The sequence below is a fragment of the Corythoichthys intestinalis genome, chromosome 20, assembly GCF_030265065.1.
Source record: "Corythoichthys intestinalis isolate RoL2023-P3 chromosome 20, ASM3026506v1, whole genome shotgun sequence".
NCBI lineage: Eukaryota > Metazoa > Chordata > Actinopteri > Syngnathiformes > Syngnathidae > Corythoichthys > Corythoichthys intestinalis.
The window spans coordinates 1,680,817-1,705,148 of NC_080414.1; the positions used below are offsets into that span (position 1 = coordinate 1,680,817).

Below are 24,332 nucleotides of genomic sequence, written 5' to 3' on the forward strand. Positions count from 1 at the left end.
TAAGCTAGCAAGCTAATAATTTAATTCCCATTCAAAATTCTACTCATTTGACAGCATATTTTATAAACAGGTCAAAATTTGAGACCACGTTACCCATTGGTCTGTTTCATTCCTTCATACCAAGTGCGAGTCAACCTTCTACTGAGCAAACCAGTTCCTCCTCCAATCAGATAGAGGACTAGTAGTTAAAAGAAATGGATTACGCCTTTAAATTGGGAGCAAGCCAGTCCAAAACTTGGTTTAAAAAGCCGCTTTGCCTAGATTTAATCAGCGTACGAAATGGGGCTCTGCGTTTATTTACCTTCGCTGAACCCCTAAAACTTACTCACCGAACCCCTAGGGTTCGATCGAACTCAGGTTAAGAACCACTGTTCTAAAACAACAACAGCAAGTATAACAAAGTCAAATTGGATTGGACGTCTAGCGCCGTCATGGCTGTGAAACATGATCACTCAATGCCAGCCTTCCAGTTCAGACGGATTTGATGTCTATCACTGTCATTGGCAGTGAATAACTTAACATTTTATAACTTTTAAAGGACTTGTATTTGTAAACTAGATGTTATTTCGAATTATTATTTAATTTAGCCCATCAAAATGCTAACCTGTCGTATTGGTTTTAACTAAATGACAAAAATTGTCGGTAGAAGTGGAAGTTGCCATGGGTCAATGTTGTTGTGGTACCTTCTGCTCTTTATAGCCACTCTTACGTAACACTCACACCGATTGGTCGCCCGTAAAAATTCCAAATTTAATCCTGCCGCCCGATTGGCTGGCACCAAGTGAAGGGCGGGCCAAGAGGCAGGGCTTCAGCAAACCATCCTCGTCGTCCATCACAGCATAGATGCCTGGTCGCGCCGCCAACTGGGACCTCACAGGAATATACGTTTCTCTCCTATTTTTCCGTCTTTTTTAAATATTTAATGGTTGGTCGCGGAGGAAATGAATGAACGCCGGAGTTTACATTCACGTCGTGTCAGGAATGAGTGCCCGCCGAGGGGCGTCTCTCGCTGCTTCTCTTCCCGCCGCTTTTTCTCCAACCGAGCAGGCAGCCCGCGGCTCCAGCGGGACGAGGCCGCCGGAGGAGCTCCGCTGGCGGGCTGAGCGTCTCGCAGCATCCCGCTGTCCCCTCCGGAGCCGACCTAACATGGACCAGCGACTCTTTTCGTCGCCTATTTGTTGTTTTCTGCATTAGTAACAGGTAGGCTGTCCGTGTCCTCGGCTGTTTTAGTAAAATGAGCGACTTCATCTGTTATATTTTAGGTGCGAAAACGTGTTTTTCAATTAGTGTCCCTCGAGCTCTTCAAAGTGACGAGAGAGTGATACGTTGACGTGCACAAAATATGGAGAAATGTCAGCCTCCTCCTTTGACTAATGACAGAAATATCAGCATCACTACAAAGCAACGCTGTGCAAGGTTAAACGTGACGTAAATGTCACTCATTGAGCGGAGTGTGCTTACTCGGAATTCATTGACAGGTGACATCACACGTCTCTTAAGCTAGTGCCAAATATTCTACCGCACGAATGCACTTTGAATGCTTGACATTATTTGTATTTTGAAGCACCCCCCATCCCTAGATGAGAGTTGAATCACAAAACGTGTGATTTGACTTTTTCCTGCATTCCACTGGCAGCTGTTCCTAATATTTTGCTGGTTTTCATTCTCCAAGTGAGGTCACTGCGACCCAAACAAAACGGCTGTCAGTATGATGCAACACACTGAAAACTATAATGAATATATTGCGAAGTTAATACTTCTGTGCTTGTGTCTGCTGTACATCACAATGGAGTTGATCATCGTCTTTCTACATGGAGTCTTTGAATGTCACCCATTCCTGTTTAGATTCCCACCTTAACTGGACATGAAGAAGGAGGACGGGGTGGATTAGGATTTTTTTCTTTTTCTTTTTTTTTTTTCTTTTACCATCTTCTGAGCTCCATGCGGCCCCCCAAGGATTTGTCCCACCTTCGTATTTTGACATGAAAATGATGGCGGCGCATGGGAGCGAGGAGCATCCACTCCGACATGTACAGTGCCAGGTAAGACTTTTCTGGAATGTGCCACAAGTTGTTAAATTCCTGCTTCTCAACTCATGATTTTGCAATGAGTCCATTCATCAGCTCATATGTAAATCAACTACACGTATATTATTTTGGACTTTATGTTTTAGCTGGAAATGTGCGTTGGAACCGCATGTGGACAAATGTATCATTTTGATTCATTACGAAGATTATCATCTGCTTTCATCGAGGTCTACACAAGTCCAGAGAGTATTTAATGCTTTTTTTTTTAATGATAAAAAATACAATAAATGAAAATAATAATGGCTGTTTTTCCCCTTTTTTAATTTAAAGCAACACTAGGTAACTTTTCAACCGTTATAAAATATTTTCATAACATTTGTGATGATATGTCAACTGAAATCTAGTTGAATGACACCTCTTTTATATCTTGAGAGGGTCTGTATAGCTTTCACCAGCAGTAATGAACTGTGAGGAAGGTGGCAGGAACCCTGCCACACAAAAAATAAACTACAAATATGCTGACTGCTTGACGGCATACGTCACGTCCCCCTTTCCCTATTCATTATAAAGACAGAAATGAGTAGCATGCGTCCCCAGCGACGAGCACTTCTGCAGGGGAACGACGAGCCGAAACTTGCTCGCCGCCGGGGGCTGGCCGATCGGTGAAGGCTATCTCCCTTGCCGCCGTGTGTGACATGAGTCGGGGTAGTTTTGTGTGATTTTTCGATTTTTTTCAAAAGGCGAAAACAAGACTTGGAAGAGCCGCTCGGTTCTGATCAGCATGTAGCCTAGCTCTTACGCTTCCTTTATATCTTTTATTATGCAATTAATTATAATTATGCAGTAATTTAGCCCTGTCTTACTGAATAAATGCATTTTTAATATTTCATATTCCATTTAGCACAAGACTGTTATTTGTCATGACCGTGAAATTTATTTAGCAAACGGGTAAAGAGCCAAAGAATATCCTGTAAAAATATTGCAGCAGAGAGAGAAAACAATGATGACATTTTACAGTATGCGCTAGTCATCAGCCTTGTGTTTGTTGTCGTTCTGAATCTTCCTCCTCCTCCAAATATGACTCAAACAAACAGTGATATGAAAAAGTATCTGAACCTTTTGGAATTTCTCACATTTCTGCATAAAATCACCATCAAATGTGATCTGCTCTTTGTCAAAATCACACAGATGACAAAACAGTGTCTGCTTTAACTAAAACCACCCAAACATTTACTGGTTTTTATCTAGCATGTAAACAATGACAGAAGGGGGGGGGGTAATTAAGTGAACCCTCTGCCTAAGGACAAAAGCAATTGAAACCAATTTTTTCCAAATAATTCAAATCAGGTGTGTGCCCAATCACTAATGAGTGGTTTAAAGCTGCCCTGCCCACTATAAAACACACACCTGGTAAGAATTCTCTTGATGAGAAGCATTTTCTGATGTGCATCATGGCTCGGTCAAAACAGCTGTATGAAGACCTACGATCAAGGATTGTTGATTTGTATAAAGCTGGGAAAGGATACAAAACCATCTCTAAAAGCCTGGATTTTCATCAATGAACAGTCAGAAAAGTTGTCTAAAAATGGAGAAAGTTTGGTACTGTTGCTTCTCTCCCAACGATTGGCCGTCCATCAAAGATGACGCCAAGAGTTCAGCGCAGAATACCCAGAGAGGTAAAAAAGAACCCTAGAATGTCTGCTAAAGACTTACGGAAGTCACTAGCACAGTCCAATATCTCTTTGCACACATCAGCTATATGTAAAACTATGGCCAAGAATGGTGTTCATGGGAGGCTGCTGTCGAAAAAAAACATTGTTGCTCGTTTAATGTTCGCAAAAAGCACTTGGGCACTCCACAGAAGTTTTGGCAAAATATTTTGTGGGCTGACGAAGCCAAAGTTGAATTCTTCGGGAGTAACACACAACGTCATGTGTGGAAAAAGAATGGAACAGCTTACCAACATCAACAACTCATTCCCACCAGGAAGCGTGGTGGAGGGAGCATCATGATTTGAGGCTGTTTTGCTGTCTCAGGGCCTGGACAACTTGCAATCATTAATGGAAGAATGAATTCAAAAGTTTTCCAGGAAAACCTGAGGCTGTCTGTAACACAGTTGAAGCCAAAAAGAGGATGCAACAAGACAATGATCCAAAACACAGAAGTAAATGAACTTCAGAATGGTTTCAGAAGAACAAAATACACATTCTGGAGTGGCCAAGTCAAAGTCCAGACTTGAACCCCATTGAGATGCTGTGGTGTGACCTAAAGACAGCGATTCGTGCCAGACATCCCAGGAATCTGACTGAACTACAGCAGTTTTGTAGAGATGAATGGGCCGAGATTAGTCCTGATCGATGTGCCAGACTGATCTGCAGCTACAGGAAGTGTCTGGTTGAAGTTATTGCTGCCAAAGGGGTGGAGGGGGCACAAAATATTAAATGTGATAGTTTACTTACGTATTTTTCCCCACTTCTGTCATTGTTTGCATACTATCCTCATTAAAATATGAAAAATTTTAAATGTTTGGGTGGTTTTAGTTTAAGCAGTTTTTTCATCTGTGTGATTTTGACAAAGATAGGATCACATTTGATGGTGATTTCATGCAGAAATGTGAGAAATTGCAAAAGGTTCAGATACTTTTTCAACTTCTTCCTCTGGATCGACAATATCCCTTGAAATATCCCCCCTTGAACCATAATCGCTGAAAAACGCTTTCTCCTCCATTGGGCTGAATTCTTAAATCACTACTCCGCCGACGTCCTCACCAAGATGGAGGCGCCAGAGCGCGATAATGACAGGCGGGGCTCAACGGCAGATTAAAAGACTTATTTCTCATCATCTGCACTTTGCCAAATTTTTGTATATAGTCGAATAGTCTCAAAATATGATTTTCCTTCCAATAATAATGCTATTTAAGATTTGTATTATGGTGTCACAGGCACATTAAGGCAAAACACTACCGCTTTTGTCCACCGGCGTCGCTAAAATCAAGTAAAACAATATACAATATAATTGCATTTCGTATCAAGAAAATATATATTAAAAACTGTTTTTTTTTGGGGGGGGGGGGTTATTTTAAAATATTGTTTTCAAAAAAATTGAAAGAATTTATAAAACAAGGAAAAATAATATTTACTTTTGTAGCCTATAAAATATGACTCATCTCTTTGCAGAGGATAAAGAATACACAACTACAAGACTATTCGGCTGCCGTTGACGGTGATGAACGTCCAATCCGTTTGAATTGGGTGTGGCTGACAGAATGTTTATTCACTGTCAGCCCCTCCCAGTTTAAGTGGATTGGACGTTTATCGCCGTTAATGACAGCCAGTGAGTTAATTTATGAAAAGATGCTGAAATAGTAGCAAGGTTGTTGACGTGTTTTAAGTGGAATATGCCAATTACTGTATGCTCAATGTAAAAACAGTCTATTTTTAAAACCGTCAATGGCAGCCATTGAGTTAAGTGTCATCCATGTGCGCCCAATCACGCTCACAATGCCGACATTCTCACTTAAGGCGGAATGCGAGCACGGCGAGCAGCGTGTGATGCGTCCGGGTTGAGCGGGTTCGTCCATTCCCCTCCATGACAACTGTTTAAGAGCAAAAAAAGCGCAGCACAAAGAGACGTCTATGCTCCCGCGGCTAATCTGCCTTTTTATAGGAAGACTCTCTCGCTTCTGACCGGAGCGCTAACATCACAGCAATCATCATCATCTCGCCGTGGCTCGGCTCGGCCTCCGCGTGTGTCCTTACGGGCCAGCGGCGCTGCCGTGTTTTGGATTATCATCAGAAAACGACATCCAGTGTGCGTGCGCGCCCGCGCTCTGTAATCCTCTTAAGAGGGCTGGGCGATATGGCCTGAAAATAAAATGGCAGATTGGCCACGCCTACGGCAAAACCGGCAAGTGACGATACTAAGATGAAGGTTTTATTTTGGGATTTTGCTGCAGTGTTAGTGCCACAGTTTTGTAGCGTTGACCAAGAGTTTTAACACTGGAAGTCCTGGGTTTTTTATGGCTATAAAGAAAAAACAGAAAGGTGTCAAATGGCCCCGATGCCAAACTGACTACCGTAATTTTCGGACTATAAGCCGCTACTTTTTTCCCTCATTTTGAATCCTACAGTTTATAGTCCAGTGCGGCTTATTTGTTGATTTATTTGTGTCTTTATTAGAGGAGTGCGAAATTTCCGATTCTTAGATTATTCGCGATTCGGCCGTGGAAGATTCGAGAACGATTCACAAATATCCAAATTCCGATTATTGAATTATACCAGGTAAAGCGGAACTAAAACACAGTCAGTGTTGTCTTTGGGACGCAATGAGGAATGGACCGAGAGTAAATATCATGTTCAACTCATGCCGCTAAATAAAAGAACAATCATACCTGACTGCGGCTGACAGCCGCTACAAACAACGCCCAGTTGCTAGTTGCTACAAACATACGGCTACAGTAGACATCACATATATGTAGAACTAGATGCAAAATGACAGACGACGTCGGTGTTAGAACATGTATTATTGAACAGAGATGCGAAATGACAGACTTTCCGGCGTAAGTAAACAGCCGCCATCTTAAAGCAGTAGACCTCTCTAGAAGGCTCTGTTGTAGCAAAGCTAATTAACTTTTTATCTAAAATACTCCTAAATCGGGAAAATTTTGTCTTGAATCTATCTTTAAATGATGAAATAGTTTTAAAACTTTGACAAAAGTAGACAGAAGGTAAAATTATGGAATAACGGGAACAATTTTAACAACTGGAACAGTTGATTCACAACATTAAATTGAATATAGTTGAAAGCTGCTGATACAGAATGGGGACTGGGTTTTTTTTTTTTTTTTACTGTTATTTTTGTATATTTGTTTACTGTTATATGTTAACTTGAAACTTAAATAGTAGTTTGGTTTAGCCTGAGAGGATTTTTGAACAATTTTGGAACTAGTGTACAAAACATTTTTTAAAAAAAAAGGAGGGGGGTGCATCAATAATCGTGTTATAATCGAATCGGAGCCTCTGAATCGTAATCGAATCGTTAGGTGCCCAAAGATTCCCAGCTCTCGTCAATAGCTAACATTTTATTTGAAAGTGGCGTCATAAGACTGCCATAATTATGAGATGACAGTATCATGGGCATTAATGAATGCATATGACAGATTTTATTAAGTGTCATCCGGCAAATTATATCACTAACTCCATTTATGTCCTGCTTGGATCTTTTACATCCAATAAAAAGTGAGATAATTTACCGGATAACACAAAATTACATGTGCTAAAAACTAAACTAAAAACCGGGCAGTTACGCATCTTTTTAACGTATTTTTGTCGAAGAATGACACAGATGCCGTAGAGGTTCCCATTGATTTTTTTCATAACCTTTCAAAATGCATGGCTGGTATGTAAAATAAAATATTTACCTTGAATCCTCGAACAAATCACCCCTGAGACAATCCTTCCTGTTTGTATGCTGTAAAGCTTTTGTAGTTCTTCCAAAATCCAAGCTTAAACCCGGCTTTGACATGACTGTGTGCCGCCTTCGACTGACTATTGCTAAATGAAGATTCAAGCTTGGCCTCCTATCGTAAGGGGTCGCGCAAAGAATGATGAAGTGTCATGTCAATAGTAGTGAAGTCAATGTTTTTTTTTATTACACCGTCCCTTGTACAGTAGGCAAACTGCAGCTTTTAGAAGATGTAAAAAGGTTGTCCGCCCGATTACCGGCCTGAGTGGTCCACTGTCCGACAAAGCCAAGGCACCTCTGCCCCTCAAACACTCAAGATTTTAATTGGAGCAATCCAACCCTGTGTTTTTTTGAGTGTGAATGGGAATGACTAATGAGGACCTCAATGCTCACAAAAGATATGCTGATTAGGGTCAGATGACCCTTCTCTGGATGGTAGTTCTAGTTAAAAGATAACTTGACAAGAGCATCTTAACCTTTTGGTTTCAATTGACGAACGTCTATTGCTATTATTTGATGTTTGCATATCAATATCCTCTTTTACTAAGTGAGTCCAGTGATTACTCTCCCTGAAAGGGTTGAGATCTCAACAGAAATTTGTAAAAGCAGATCCTCTAATGTCCCGCTTTGCCCTCAAAGTCAAGTGTAGTGCACATAAAAGGGTTGCCGGGCAACCTGAGGGCATCACACCGAGCGGAGCTCACCTCTCGTCTTCCGTCGCCTTCCCCGCTCACGCTGGCGTTTCTGCTCTGATGTTTGCCTCTAAATTTAGCTCCGCCAGCCCGATAACCTCATTCGCTCGTCCTTTTTGTTCATGTCGGATTTTTTTTTTTTTCACCGTGCTATATTTAGACTGAGTGAAGCCGGAAGGTGTAGCCGGGCATATTTTTGCATCTTTATCTCGATTTCAGTTAGCAACTTGACATTTTGGTTTCAAGTCACTTTTGGATTTTGTGCTTAAGACCGAGAGCCAATCAGGACGTTTGGGAGTCAAGACCACACCAAAAAAACAATAAAGGCGCTTTCACACTAGCGCTGTTTGGTCCTTTTTAAACGGACCGGAGTTCTTTTTCTCAGATAGTCTGCTTCGTTTTGTCAATTTGAACGCGCATCCGAACTCTAGTTCGGACCAAACAAATAAACTTTGATCCTCTCAAAAATCGTAGGTCTCGACATTATCGATATTATAACGTTGCTAAATGTTGTTGTGCTGTGCTAAGCAGTTGCATTTGATACACAGAATCTGGTATTACTGTGGCGGTTGTGTTTTGCATGCTGTTGCTGAACGTACCATGTGAGAGTGAAATTAACGTAGACAGGCGTCACCTCTCGCGACGGTCGTTTCGTGAGTCTCGCGCTCCTGGAAGTGGCGACAATCTGACAGTCCAAAAAGTCACAAAAGTGAGAGTGATTGCGCGTTGTGTGACTTGGTGTACCACGCAGTTCTTCGTTTGTGGTTGAATTTTCCCTTATGCATTTTCAAATACTCCAGTTCGCTCGGCATTCAGTTAGGAGGGAGCGCCACCACTGCTGGCCAAGCGGCGACCTGCTATGCTATGCTACATTATTTGCAGTGTCACAGCACCACGCTGTTACTCTCCACACTCCCTCCGCTCCCAGGAGGGAGGTATTTCCTCTTTTGTTTGTCCAATCAATGAGTGTGCCTTTCGTCCACGTGATGCTACTCGGAAAGTTCGGTTGGCACAGTGTGAATGCTGAACCTTTCAACAACTCATTTGCAAGTGTTGCTGCGAGGTAGCTCTCCAACCGGACCCTGGTCGTGTTGCTCTCATGTGAAAGCAGCCTGAGACTTACATATTTTGGCAACACGGTCCGAAAGCAGAACAATTTAGCTCTCAAGTGTGCAATGCTAGACCACAAGTCATTATTTAAAGGGAAAGTTTAGAATTTTTGACATTAGGCTTAATATTCGAGTTAGCGGGGGTTTAATTAGTAAAAAATCAGGGAAAATGATTTAAAAAATTAGCGTTCAACCAAATGTTGCTATTCATGCTACAGTTATTGACATGCGATTTTGAGTAGGGCTGCAGCGATCTAATATTTTAGTAATCGAGTAATCGACTGAAAATTCTATCAATTAATCGAGTAATCGGATAAAACATATATATTTTTAGGTGAAGAGCAATTATGAATATGCAATAGAAAACAAGACATTTCATCTAATATTGAACCATTTTCAGTCAATCAATGTCTTTATTTTCGATGTACATTGTTGAAAACAGCCAACAATTGCATCTCAGATGTAACTATAATAAAAAATACTAATTCACTGCTTTCACTCAAAAAACTTTTAGATCTTATCAAAATTATATATATATGTTATCTAATTCCTTACCTAAAAATGCCATTACGCTTGATAACACACATCACTTAAAAGTTAGGATTTTTCCCCACGTATTTCAATTGAATTTCTATTTGTGTCAAGCTATTTTTATGTTCTAGTTAATTAAGTTTTAAGTTAATCTAAACTGTAAGTCCTGATAGGATTTTGAGTTTTTGCAGTGCTCAAAATAAATGTATGATACAGGCTGCATTAGAGCACATTAGGGACCAGTGCTACTTGGTGTTTTATCCAGCAATGACTACTGAGCTAAAATTGATAGTTAGCATTATTAAGTATTTATTTTACACTCTCATCACTCCACAACGCTATGTTATGTTAAAGCCTGTGTGTAAGACACGTTAGCCACGCATCGACAGTGGTCATAATAAATAGAAACCTAACCCTCCGCAGGGCTAACGTTACGTGAGCTAGTGACAGTAACGTTAATCTTATTTATTAGCGTTTAGCGCTCTTTATTAGGGCGTAGCGCTCTACTGCTTTAAGATGGCGGCTGTTTACTAACGCTGCTGACTCTGTCATTTCGCATCTTGTTCAACATACATGTTATGAGACGCATCAGACGCTACTTGCTACCAACGTAGCATCATGCGGGCTAGTTTTTAGCAACGTCGGCGTCTTTTGTAGCGGGTGTCGGCTGCAGTAAGTTTTTTTGCTTCTTCTTCTATGTACGTGACATCAGCGCGTTGTCCCGCATTAAGTAGTCCGAGCAAAACGTGATGCTTAGAGCTGTCAAAATAAACGATTACTAGAGGTGAATAAAATTACTCGGATCAGTTTTTAAACTCGAGTTACTCGAGTTGCTCGAGTATTTGTTTCAGCTCTAATTTTGAGTTTTAAGAACTTTGTCCTGAAAACATAGCCAAACTATTGATTGCGTGCTGCATCTGTTTTTATTGGTATGCTAAACAGGCACCTTTGACTCGCGCTACCTTAGCCACTCTGGAGCCCTGAAACTAACAAATAACTAACGAATTAAACCCCCACTAACTCGAAGATTAAGCCTAATGTAAAAAATTCTGAACTAATTCACTGCCAGCTCAGTATTCACAGAGTTTGCTCTGAGGTAGCGAGTAAAAGATGACCATTTATGTGAAAAACACACATTGCCAGCAACAGATGTTTAATCTTTTTTAAATTTATGTTTTGTTTGTTTAACCTATTTTGACTGGTAGTGTTGGTAGCGATCCAACATTTGTAACAAAAAACATTTTTTAACTGAAAAATAACCCAAAATGCAATGCTTGTATCACCAAAAATACAACATTTTCTGTGAAAAACCCCCAACATTTTCAACCAAAAAGCCAACATTTTTGACATTGAATGTGCATTTCCGTACTATCGGCTCAGGAATCAATATCGGCAGATCCTCAACCTCTGGTGACTCGGACTCGCGTGCAAAAACACGCGATCGGGACATTCCTAGTTGCTAGCGTGACTTTTCACCACGTGCGGGTTTGTTGTCAACTGCTTTATGTAACCGACCTCGCCCGCTACATATGTTTTAGGGTCCTGTAATTTCAAGAAGAAGAAGAAAAGCATCGTACTGTCGCGTGTAAATCACTGAAAAAAAAAATGTCTGTAATCATGAGCTAAATGCTAAGTAAGACTGGATTAGAGTGAGGACGATTCCACACATGCGAGATCCGGCTGAAGCTAGCGTGTGTCGAGTGGCGTGCCTGCGCGGAGAGCCACGCCAGATCCATAATTCACATTTGATTGGATTATATTGAGTGTTTCTTGGGGGTTGGGCTGTTGCGTTTTTCACTGAGCACGTGCGGATTGGTGCAGACGTGGGAGCGTATGGGGAGAGACTTGTCTTCAAAATATTCTCACAAATACATCCGCGATTCACACGTTTTGTAGATCCATAAATATGTTCAAGATTTTCACATATATTTTCGAGATCCATATATACAACCCCTAGCAAAAAGTATGGAATCACCAGTCTCGGACGAGCACTCACTCAGACATTTTATCATGTCGAACAAACTCTGATTATAAAACTTGAAAAAAATAATGAATTAGTTTAAAAGTGCAACTGTTTAGCATTTAGAAACTCTAAAAGAAATGAATAAAAAAACATTGCGGTGGTCAGTAAATGTTACTTTTATAGTGCAAGTGCAGGGAAATAACTATAGAATCACTCCATTCTGAGGGAAAAAATATGGAATCATGCGAAACAAACAAAGAAATAACAATGAAAACATCTCTAGTATTTGGTAGCACCACCTCTGCCTTTTATGACAGTTTGCAGCTCCAGAGGCATGGACTTGATGAGTATTCTTCATCAATTTGGTGCCAACTCTCTTTGATTGCAGTTGCTAGATCATCCTTGCAGGTCGGAGCCTTGCTGTGGACCATTTTTTTCAATTTCCACCACAGGTTATCAATAGGGTTGAGATCTGGGCTATTTGCAGGCCATGACATTGACTGGGTGAGTCTTTCTCCAAGGAATGCTTTAACAATTTTAGCTCTGTGGCATGATGCATTGTCATCTTGGAAAATGACAAACATATTTTCGATTGAAGGGATAAGAAAGCTGTCTAAAATTTCAGTGTAGACTTGTGCATTTATTGAAGATTTACCCACAGCCATCTCCCCAGTGATGTTTTCTTCAGACAGTCATCTTTGTAAATCTCACTGGAACAGCACCAAACCAAAGTTCCAGCATCATCACCTTGTCCAATGCAGATTTTTGACTCTTGACACCTTGTCCAATGTGGATTCATGATTCTTGACAATCGAATACTTAAAAATGTCAAGTCATGATAATTGCACGCACATCATTAAAAAACACGTGAAATTTGCGGAAGTATTTGTGGATTTGAAAAACACATCGTAAAATGCGGACGTATTTGTGGATCTGAAAAACGTGTAAATCACGAATGTATTATATATTTGTGGATTTCAAAAACACGTGAAGATCTTGGGTATATTTTAGGGCTGTCCCAAACGACTAATTTTCTCCCGATTAGTCAGCCAACTATTTTTACGATTAGTCGACAAATCTATTTAAAAAAAATATATATATATATTTTTTCACTAATTTAGCAATGAAATTTTTGCTGACGCTTATTAATTCACAAAACTATTTTGGAACACTTAAATTCTTTATTAAAGTACAAATAATCATGTAATTAACAATAATTAATCACAAGTAAAAATGAGGTTAAATGCTGACAGCATTTACAAGTGCAAAAGAATGGAAAGTAAACAGATTCAGAACACTGACTTCGCCTTTCCAACATGATTCAAAACAATTCTTAAAAAAACACCTAGCATTAAATATTATAGTATAGTACTATGTATAATAGTATTATAATAATTATAATAATTATTCATTGCCAATCAGATTTTTCATAAAGGGTGTCATTTTAAAGGTATTCTTAGTGTAGAATCTGAATTCTGAAGTATGTGGGATTAACTCCAGAAATCGTTATTTATGTGACGAACACGACATGCTTTTATTTTGAAATGTTCACCGGAAGTACGTTCGCTAAACCTCTAACTTCAGCTTTACACTCCGTAAAAAAAGCACTTTTTGTCATTGCATGAAGTGTCAGTAATCTTTTTTTTTTTTTTTCGGTCATTTTTTTTGTTTGCAAATGCTGTTAACCAGCGATTTTTCATGCTTGAAGTGTCACCGCAAGTTTGCTTTCACGACACGACTGCCAATGTTTTATAGCAGACTAAAGTAGGTTGTCTTTTTTCCCCCATTCACCTCAGTGTAGCAGTGCTAACGTTACAGTGTTTAGATGTTTTCTTATTTTGTATGTCTGAACCTTAATTCTACAGCGTGTTGATAAGAGAAAGGAACTGGAGTCTCATATGCCATCAGCACGCACGCACCAATGTATGCACGCATGCACGCACGTGCGCAGCGATAAAAGGCAGCCGTCAAAATGACCGCCCTCATTTTTATTTGCCGTGCCATAAATGGACTCAATGCATATCATGACAGGCTTAGCAACTTCAATAAAACATGTCGTTAGTTAGTTAGTTAGATGGACTTACAAACTGGGTGACAGCGCTTTAGGTGTTTATTCACGGCCGACGTGCAGCCAAGCTTGGCATTGAAGAGACAGGACACAAGAGGATACCCTCTTTTGTTTCTTTGAAATAAGTCAATGTTTTGGACAGTCTGGTGCGCTTTTTTGGCTTTGTGCAGCTTTCCCCGCTTGCATACAGAGCGTCCGACATTCTGAACTTTCCAAGCATATATTTTTTTAACCCTTCATTAACCGTCGACGGGATGTTGTGCTTGTCGACGGATTTACGTCATCAATGACGTCGACTAGTCAGGACAGCTCTAGTACATTTGTGGATCTCTAAAATATATGTGAAAATCTTGGATATATTTGTGGATTTACAAAACATATATGTGAATCGCGGATGTATTTGTGGGAATATTTTTTAGACAAATCTCTCCCCATATGTGTGGTGAGGAATTAAAAGCGAAGATGGAATATTAAGGATTAAAAAAAAAGCGTACAGGATCAGTTCTTCATTTGTGGTGGTCTTGTTTACGCCGGCAAACGGAAATTGCGGTTTCCGGTGTCATCCTCAAGATAAAACTCTTCCGATTGCTCCTGAAACTGTTTAGTCAACATGGGTCATTATCTCAAAACAGGCTGTCGGATCAGATGGGCGCTTCGGACTTAAATTCCATCGTGGGGGATACAAAGAAAGCCCTCGATCGGTCGCTTATGGGTAGCTGATTGACGTTTGACCTGAAGCGGTTTTGTTTAAAGGGCTGCGGGCGCTTCGGGCTGCCCGTGACTGCTCTTTTAAGTGCGGCCTCTTAACCTTATCGCTCATCTTGTCTTCACCCAAGCGAGATTTAGTGCTGGGCCAGACCATCGGCGCTCGCGATAATGCAGCAATTAGCCCCTGAGCTGCGAGTTTTAGACCCCAGTCCTATAACAACGTCATCAAATCAAAAATGAAAGGGGCAAAATATCACTTATTGTCAGCTACAGTGGGCGGAGCCATAAAACGACAATCCGTGCTGACGCGGTACGTAAATAATAACGCACGGATCAGGGTCAACCGAGGTGACGCGTCCAAAACAGACGTGCGTGGTGCACGTGGGGGTGTTTTTCTCTGCGTGACAGGGGGCAGCTGTGTTTTCACGGCTCGGGCGGCAGCCGCTGCGCATACGATTCGAAAGGGGGGGAGGGGCTCGCTTAGAGACGACGCACCTTCCTCAGTAATGAGGCGGGATGGGACGGGGAGGGGCGCTTTATCCCCACCGGGGCGTTCAGTCAAGCTTGAAAAGTTGCTGTGCGTAGGCGTAAACTTGAAGAGGATGTTGTGGCGCTTGCTAACGTCAGCTGAGAACTGGGATGAATTATTATGTTTAAGTGCCATTGACCGCAATAAATGTCTAAATCGTGTAAAGTGGGTGGGGCTGGCTGCTATCATTTGAAAAAATAACATCATAGCTGGGCAATTTTAAAGGCATGAGATTAATTGCAATTAATCAAATTCTGTACAAACGTAGTAACTAGCAAACTTTAAAATGTACTGCCATGTTCATGATATAATAATCTATATTAATTCATTAGCTGCTATTGAGGACAATAGACAGTGAAGGAATCTGCCCTTCTAGCCAGATTGCCGGAACCACGCCAGCCGAACCGCCGGACCCGCGCTGGCGCAAATCTAACGACCCGGGCCGGCGAGACCCGACAATCCAGCCAAAAGGCCAAACTCCGCGCGTCCACCTTCGTCTTAAATCCCCTCGAATGACTCCGTTTTGAAAGCTGGAAAAAGGCTTTGAAGCACAAGTTGACAATTTATTCTAGTGCTGCAACGATTAATCGATTAACGTAAGCGATTAGAAAAAAATATTCAGATTAAATTTTGTTGCTTCGAATATTCGTTTAATTAAAATGGCGTTGTAATGGTTTATTTTGAAAGTTTTTGCATTTCGTTAGATTGATTAAGGCGGACACACTGCCCTCTGGTCTGCCTCATTTCGCATGGCTGAATCCAACTGCTCCCTGTTAAGACCAACGTAAGTTTTTGTTTGAGCTCCTGATTTTTAATGCATTCGTAAATTAGTTTATAGCTATATTTAGTCATTTTTTGTGGGAATATGTGTCTGTACCATTTTTTAAGAGTATTGTCAAAAAAGTCAGCATTTCATAGCATATATGCTAGCGGATTTTTGCTATACAAGTTAGCCAATTGTTCCTTTGTTGTACATAGATCCTCATTTATATATTTTTTAAACTGTTTGAGGGTCAGCTCAGGTATTTTAATTTTTCATGTTCCTTATCCGATTCCTCGATTATTCTAACTAACTAGTTCATCAATTAATCGACTATTAAAAAATTCGATAGCTGCAGCCCTAATTTATTCAGGTTGACAGCGATCAAACAGCAAGGTGAAACAAACTCAGGCGAGGAGACAGACTCGTTCCAAGGCGACAAAAGGTTCCAAAGAAAGATGGGCAATTATTAGTTAAACATTCAGTCTTTTTGAAGGCTTTCACGGCGTGGGCTGCGGGCAGAAGAAGGGTGTGCTTGGGGGGTGTTCAGATTTATTGTCTGTTTGTGGATTGGACAGGAGGATTCGGGAGATACTGTTGTCAGGGCAACGAGGGTTGTGGATTTTGCCACCTCAGCGTCAAACGGGCTCTTGGAGTCTTATGAGTCGTGTTATCAGTTGGATATCGGGCATTCTCCGGTGTTTCTTGTGTTGGGACAGGACGTCGATGCCATTTGTTCTGGACTGCCCAGGAGAACTGATTGCGGGAGTTGGTGGTGCAGACGTGGGCTTGTAGATGTCTTGCCTCGTCAGCGTCAATCTTGCTCAGTCAGTTGCATGATTTACACGTTAAGCTTCCATTATAAGAAGGCGTCATGTATCTCTTGTGCCTTATACTCTGCTTGTTTTCCTTGAACTATGATATAAGTGCTATTTATTTTATATTGGGTGTGTTAGAGTAATACAAACAGTCAAATAGCAAATACGAGAAAAGATACTATTCCCTAATCAATTATATTAAGTGTGTTAGAGTAATACAAATAATACAGCCGATCGGTAAATACGAGAAAAGATATTATTCCTTTCAATATATATCTATATATATAAAATTTCAAACAAAGTGGGATCGGTATAGTATCAGTATCAGCCGATATTGCACAGCCAGGTATCAGTATCGGGGACAGAAAACGGTATCGGTGCAACAGTAGTTGATTCTGTGAATTCTTTCTTTTTTTAATTTTTTTTTATGTGGTTACTTTATTTATAAATAGGATAATTGTGAGAGTAATTCCATACTGGAAAGCTTAATCTCGATTCATATTAGGAGTGGGCGATCTTATATTTAGGCTGAATATTGATGTACAATATTTATCCGGACATTTTCTTTTTGAAGTTAGAGAAAACGTGTTTTGGGACATCTGGCAGCCAACAAATGACCAGAATGCCCTGTCATGGTTTAAGAAAAAAAAAAATCATAATTCGTGCATGAAAGGGTCCAAAACTCACGAAACGCTATTAAAACTGTAACATCTAAAAGCTAGCCTCAGGCTAGATCCTGACTGCTAATTGGTGGCAGTACTTGACACGAGCACTTCCGGACGACTCTGCAAATCGCAACCATCTGGGAGTCGCGGCGGCTCAAACGGGAACATAAACAAGCTCGGGCAACTGTTTACTGCGTCCCAGTCATTCTGGAAACGGGCTTCCGGGATCTTCTTCCGACGTCCCACTGAGGGGAAGTCACTTACATTGTAGAACTGACCTCGCAGTGGTGAGGGCTGCCTCCAGAGTAGGCATGTGCCGGTATGAGATTTTGACGGTACGATAACCGTGAGCAAAAATACCGCGGTTTTACGGTATCACGGTATTGCAATTATAGCTCCAAAATGTGTTATTTTGAGAGGTATGGGTTAAAAAATAAAATAAAATAAATAATTTTTCCGGGATTTTTTTTTTCCCCCCAGAAAATATTTGCAAATTGGAGCATGAATATTATGTTAAAATAAACAAAAAAAATATTTCAAATAAAATTAAAATAAATAGAACTTATAGACTACCCACAGCCACAGCTCAGGTTGCTCAAGATTGGAGCAAGAACTAAATTAATTGCTATAAAAAAGTAAAAACACTTGTAATAAAATTGAAAAATATTGACTGTACTTTTTTGTTTGTTTGTTTGTTTTTTGAGGGGCAAAAGCTCAAGTGAAGTTTCGCCATTTTCAGCCACTGTGTCAACTCTATTCTACATGTCATGCCCTTGTGTTAAAAAGACGCTGAATTCATAAGTTAATAAGTTAAAAATGAATAAGTTAGTTAAAATGTGAATCTTGTTGTATAAAGGTGTCATCTAAAAACACTGGGAGTGAGACCTCTCTTTGTCCAGCGAGCGTACATTTGTGCTTAGGGCAAGATCATCTGTCGCAATTAGCGATCTTTGATGTTATCCCTTTTCCTTCATTCAAGCTAGTTTCTCAGTGGCCGTGAGATTTATAACCTCGAGGAAGTTGCTCTCCCAGCTAAGACTAGGCTAACATTCGTCTTTGTAAGTTTTTAGTTAATTTGTATTTTGAATTTGAAAGGAAAATGTGTGTTTTGTTTTTGGCGAACTTTTTCATGGATGACTTCCTCACATTCTGTTGTGTTTGTGCTAATGAAGCTACTCACGCGTGTAAAATACTATTGTACAACGTTTTAAAACTGTATATTTCAGTTACCATGATTTGAGACCTCCATAAATTCAAGAAAAGTACGCCTTTTGTTTGGAGTGTTTCTTTTTTGGTGTTTAGCAGAATAGCGTCACTGACACACACACATAAACAACCAGAGACGGAGGGGTGAGCGCTGCTGCTCCAAGATACTTCTGGCTGCATTTTTGAGACTTGTAAAATAGCGAATACCGTACTACGGTATGACCGAAAATTTTAGTGGTTTTGAAACCGTGACGTTTTCATACCACGGTAAACCTTGAAACCGGTAACCGGCACATGCCTACTCCAGAGACTCTTCTTTTTTGACGTTTTCACAACACTGTCCTCACTTTCAGCCATTGTTGTTATCGTCAGTGATATTATATTATTATATTATGATTTTTCGTCGGCCAACAATTTTTTCACGACGATGACAAGACGACCGTGAGCTGAAAAGCTTCAAGAACTTGGCATTCGTATGAAGGATGCATTCGTAATTTAGTTTACAGGTATATTTAGCCATTTTCTGTGGGAATATGTGTCCGCACCATTTGATAGAGGGAAAAAAAAAAGTTAGCGTTTTATAGCATTTAAGCTAGCAGACTTTTGCTGTGTAAATTATCCAATTGTTCTTTTGTTGTACATAAATTCTTATTTTATTTTTTTATAACGTTTGATACTCAGCTCGGGTATTTAAATTTTTCATGTTCCTTATCCGATTACTCGATTATTCGAATAACTAGTTCATAGATTAATCAACTACTAAAATAATCGATAGCTGCAGCCCTATTTGAAATTGTTGTAATTTTTTTCATTTGGACTAAAACCGACAGACGAAAACATTTGAGTATTCTTCGACTAAAACTCGACAAAGACCAACACATTTTGAAATGACTAAAATATGACTAATAAGTATTTCAACGGAAATTAAAGTGCTACCAAAAACAGCAGTTTTTTTGCGACAACAATCTCAGGAGCTTCCATGAACAAAATGAAATGATTCAAATTCCTGAATGCCGAACAGGCGCAGGTTTCGCGGTACTGCGCAGCTTCCGGGAGAGAGGAGGTTAAAGTCCCCCTCAGGTGAAGTCCTGCATTGCGGCCGCATTTGTTGGAGAGCGAGCCGATGCGACACAGCTGCAGAGACGAGCGCGGGAAGCTGCAGCCAAGCAAACTCTGGGTTTCCCGCGAATGTAACCATGGCGACCTTTCTCCTTCATGCCCAGAGATACTTTCTCTTCTGGGAAGTTGCTTCGAACTACCCCTCCGGATAATTAACATACGTTAATTGACGCGTCGGGCTCACAGATGGGCACGGGTATGTCTACGACACCCCCGTCTGTCAGCGTGGCCTGGGGGAGCGGCGGTTGTCAAAGCTGAAGACAAAGATGTCGCACCTAAAAGTTCTGGATTGCATGCTTAACAACAACTGGAGTCTGGTCTGCGATCTGTACTGCGCCTGGAGCAATCAGGTGCGTCGCACAAGCCGCTCTTTCAAGGGGCTTCCGAGAATGGCATCCCCCCGATATACGAGGTATAAATAGCCGGCATTCATTGAGTGGAAGTGGAAACTGTGGCGTGCCTGGCATGCTGACCTCTCAGTGTCCCCTTGCTCATTGCGTTTGCGTGCCTGGCGCTGTCTCCGGGGTACGGGACTCAATTTGAGTTGACAAAATGTGCCTGGTTAACTACTAGACGTCCAGTCATGAAGCTTTTAAAATGAGTTTATCAGTCGTAATTTGAAGTGGGATTGTTGGTAGAAAATGAACATAGTTTGGACAGTAATTAGTCTTCTTTTCTGAAATGCTTTGACCCCGCCCACTGAAAAAACAACAGAAGATGATGTCACACCCAGAAAGCTAGCATGCTATTCATAGGTGCTGTATTCTCTTCTTGACGTGTGAGCCGATGTTGTTTTTGGCATTTTAGTTTTCGTCTTTGTCTTTTGGACCATAATACTTATTAGTCTTAGTCATCTCAAAATGTGTCTTCGTCTGTTTTTTGTTGACGAAAACTCAAGACCAATTCCGTCTAGTTTTAGTCAACGTTTACCCAAAATGTTTTCGTTTGTAAAATAACAAAATTTTACTCCAAAAATGAATAAAGGTTTCCAACTACAGGTTACGCCATTTTGTCTCCAGCAGTGTTGTTTGGCATCCCTTAAAATTTCCGTTTTAGTTTTAGTATTTTGGAATAAAATACTTCACAAAAGTAAGTACACCCCTCGCATTTCTGCAGATATTTAAGGACAACACTGAGAAAATGACACTTTGACACAATGAAAAGTAGTCCGTGTGTAGCTTATATAATAGACTTCATTTATTTTCCCCTCAAAATAACTCAAAATATAGCCATTAATATCTAAACCCCTGGCAACAAAAGTGAGTACACCCCTTAGAAACTACATCCCTAAATGTCCAAATTGAGTACTGCTTGTCATTTTCCCTCCAAAATGTCATGTGACTCATTAGTGTTGCTAGGTCCAAGTGTGCATAGGCAGCAGGTGTGTTCAAATTTGTAGTGCAGATCTCACACTCTGTCATACTGGTCACTGAAAGTTCCAACATGGCACCACATGGCAAAGAACTCTCTAAGGATCCTTCCATGAAAAGATTATACTTAAATATCTGCAGAAATGCGAGGGGTGTACTCACTTTTGTGATACACAGTATTTTAGTCATTTCAAAACGTGTTTGTCTAGTTTTAGTCGACAATTACTGAAAATGTTTTCGTCTTTAAAATTCTAAAGTTTTAGTCCATGAATAAGTAAATCAGTAAAAGGTTTCCAGCAATTTGGAATGAACATTGACAGACGAGTGCATAATTGTAGCATCTACAAGGACAACGCCAACTTGGTGATAATGCACATTTCGCAGGAAAACAGTACAGTCTTTTCAATTAATTAAACTTTCCCGGATGTCAAGAACTATATTTAAAAAGTTTTCCAAGAGTTTTGACATGCACCATGCTAACGCTATTGCTAACAGTTACATTTAGTGTGTGATGATCACTCAGCACAGACCTTTAAAGGCTAAAGCAGCATGGCATATCTAGCCAAGATATGAAAACTGGTGCCAAATTCACTGGTAAAGATGTGGAAGAACATACAAATGTACTATTCAAAAGATGGCGTGAATGTCGAGGGCTGAAAAAGAGCCGACCTGATAATCTTAATTCTACAATTTATTTACACTTTTCTTACTAAACTTTTTTTTTTTTTTTTACAACAGAAAAGGTAACAACAGTGGCAGTCAGATACCATTTAAAATTTTTTCAGATCATTCATTGTCAGACAGAAGCAGCATGGCAAAACGCCACGCTAAAAAATAAGTCAAAATTTCAAAATGGCTTACCTCTTCGTCCTCAGTAGGACCATGGCCCCCAGCAAAATGTTTACTGCATACGAAGGTGAATGGCTTCACGTTGCTGGCGTTAAACTGGCCTTTTGTACGTATGCACAAGTTGATCCATTGTTCATTTTTTTCTTCTTTTTTGGCTCCGAGAAACGTATGAAGAAAACATCCTTCATATGTCGTAATATCTAGAGTCATTTCTACAAGTACCACAGCAGCAGTGTTTACTCGGCATGTTCTTTTTTAAAAGATTACCATCAGAAAACAAGTAATACTAACATGAGTTGTATGCTAGGGCGTGTCTATGTTGACTAGGGGTGTGACAAAATATCGAAATGGTGATATATCGTGATACTTTGTATCCCAAAAAGTTATCGATATGATCCTGTCAAGAATCGAGATATCGTTTTTTAAAGGTGTCAATGTTTAAAAAAAAAAAAAAAAAAAAAAAAAAAAGTTGCTACCAAAATCTTCCACCATAATAGTGTCTCAGTTAACTCTAAGGCTGCCAGTGACTGTGCTCGTCGCCCAATCCTTTTAGACTGGGAACTTTCGTTCATTCAGAGCATTCACAGTCATTCGGTCCGATTTTCAGGACATTAACAGGTCACTTGCTGTTCATTTTAGGCCATTTAAAGGTCATTTTCTGTTGAGTTTGAGTCAAAACAAAACAACAAAACAAAAACAAACAAAACAAACAGGAAAAGACTCATAAGCTACCCCAAAATCAACAGGAAGTTACTGAAAATCAACAGGTAAATGACCTTAAATGGCCCAAAATGACCTCTTTGCCTGGCATTGGCTTCCACTGACGTCCATAGACGTTCAATCCGTTTGAAGTGTGAGGGATGGCAGCGAATGAACATTTGTTCATTCGCTGCCATCCCTCCCACTTCAAACGGATTGGATGTCTACTAGTGATAAACTCACTCCGATTCACAGCAGAAGCTTGTTTTTCTGTGTATTAGTTCTTTGTAGAATATCCTAGAATGATGAAAGTTTTAAAACTATTTTAGAGATAGATTCAAGTCAATATTTTACCGATTTAGGAGTATTTTAGATAAAAAGTTAATTAGGTTCGCTACAACAGCCTTGCAGAGAGTCTACTGCTTTAAGATGGCGGCCGTTTACTAACGTCCGCATCTAGCTTGAATGAATGAATTTATTAGGGCCCGAGCACTAGGCGTGCGAAGGCCCTATTGTAATGCAAAGGATTATTATTAGGGCCCGAGCACTAAGCGTGCGAAGGCCCTATTGTAATGCAAAGGATTATTAGGGCCCGAGCACTAGGCGTGCGAAGGCCCTATTGTAATGCAAAGGATTATTATTATTATTCTTCTTTTTTCATGGCAAATGAAAATGGCCAATTTGGAGGCCTGAACATGCACGAAAAGTCACCAAAATTTGCACATACGTGCAAATTCGCGTAAAATTTGATAATCTTGCGTCGTTTTGAAAAAATTTCAAAAAATGGCTCAGTGGCGCCCCCTTGACCCTTAAAATTTTCAAAAAGGCCTCTCCTCTCAGGTTTTCAACGTAGAGCGATGAAATTTGGGGAGTAGATACCTTATACCTAACTGTTCAAAAAAGCCTCTTGCACCCATATTCCAAATCCAACAGGAAATCGGGTATTTTGGATCGAATGTGAAATTTTTATCGGTTCACAGTTTGAGTTTACGTTTGGAGGCTTGAAAATGCATGAAAACTCACCAAAATTTGCACATACATTCAACTTTGCGTAAATTTTGATAATCTATAAAAAAAATTAACAAAATGGCTCAGTGGCGCCCCCTTGAAATTTTCAAAAAGGCCTCTCCTATTAGGTTTTTTCAACGTAGAACAATGAAATTTAGTGAGTCGATACATTGTACAAAACTGCTCCAAAAAGTCTCTTGCACCCATATTCCAAACCCAACAGGAAGCCGGAAATTTTGGGTCAAATGCGAAATTTTATCGATTTACATTTGAGACCTTGTCGCTGAAGGATAAAGTTGGATCGTCTTCAAAATTGGTCAGACTATTCAGGAGACCTATGAGATCTTAAGTTTTCAAAATGGTGTGTTTTCATTCAAGGGTCTGGCCTGGGCGTGGTCCCAAAGTCGGCCATTTTTAGGCAAAATACCAAATTCAGAAAATGATTAAAAACTCCGTGGTCCAACGTTCAATCTTTTTCATTTCTAGCATGTTTATGAGATATCCCAGCCTGAACACGACTGCATTGAAATATTACCCGTTAGGCCTGGCGCCCCTAGTGGAAACAGGAAATGGCCTTCTTTACGAGACAGGCTCCTCCTCCAAGGGCAAAAAATCTATTGACCTAAAACCTGTTTCAGGGGAGCCTCAAGACATGTGTTCAGGTGCCTGATGAAAAATATTGAGTTTTCGTTGAAGCGGAGAGGTCCAAACTGGAAGTGAAAATGACCGTCTACAATTTGTCTCGCCA

At 40.2% G+C, this 24,332-nt stretch overlaps 1 protein-coding gene across 2 annotated transcripts in view; it reads left to right on the forward strand.

Moving 5' to 3' along the window:
- Positions 1–825: 825 nt before the first annotated feature.
- The window catches only part of LOC130908943 (rho GTPase-activating protein 21-like), a 122,070-nt gene continuing 98,563 nt past the window's right edge, over positions 826–24,332 (forward strand). Inside the window, exons 1-2 of one of the 2 annotated variants that reach the window (XM_057824907.1) lie at positions 826–1,200; positions 1,846–2,042. In XM_057824907.1, the coding sequence (XP_057680890.1) occupies positions 1,983–2,042 (60 nt within the window). In that variant the 5' untranslated portion in view covers positions 826–1,200; positions 1,846–1,982. Of the gene's footprint in view, positions 1,201–1,845; positions 2,043–15,135; positions 20,009–24,332 lie in introns of those variants that run through there. The other variant, XM_057824906.1, reaches the window with a different exon arrangement.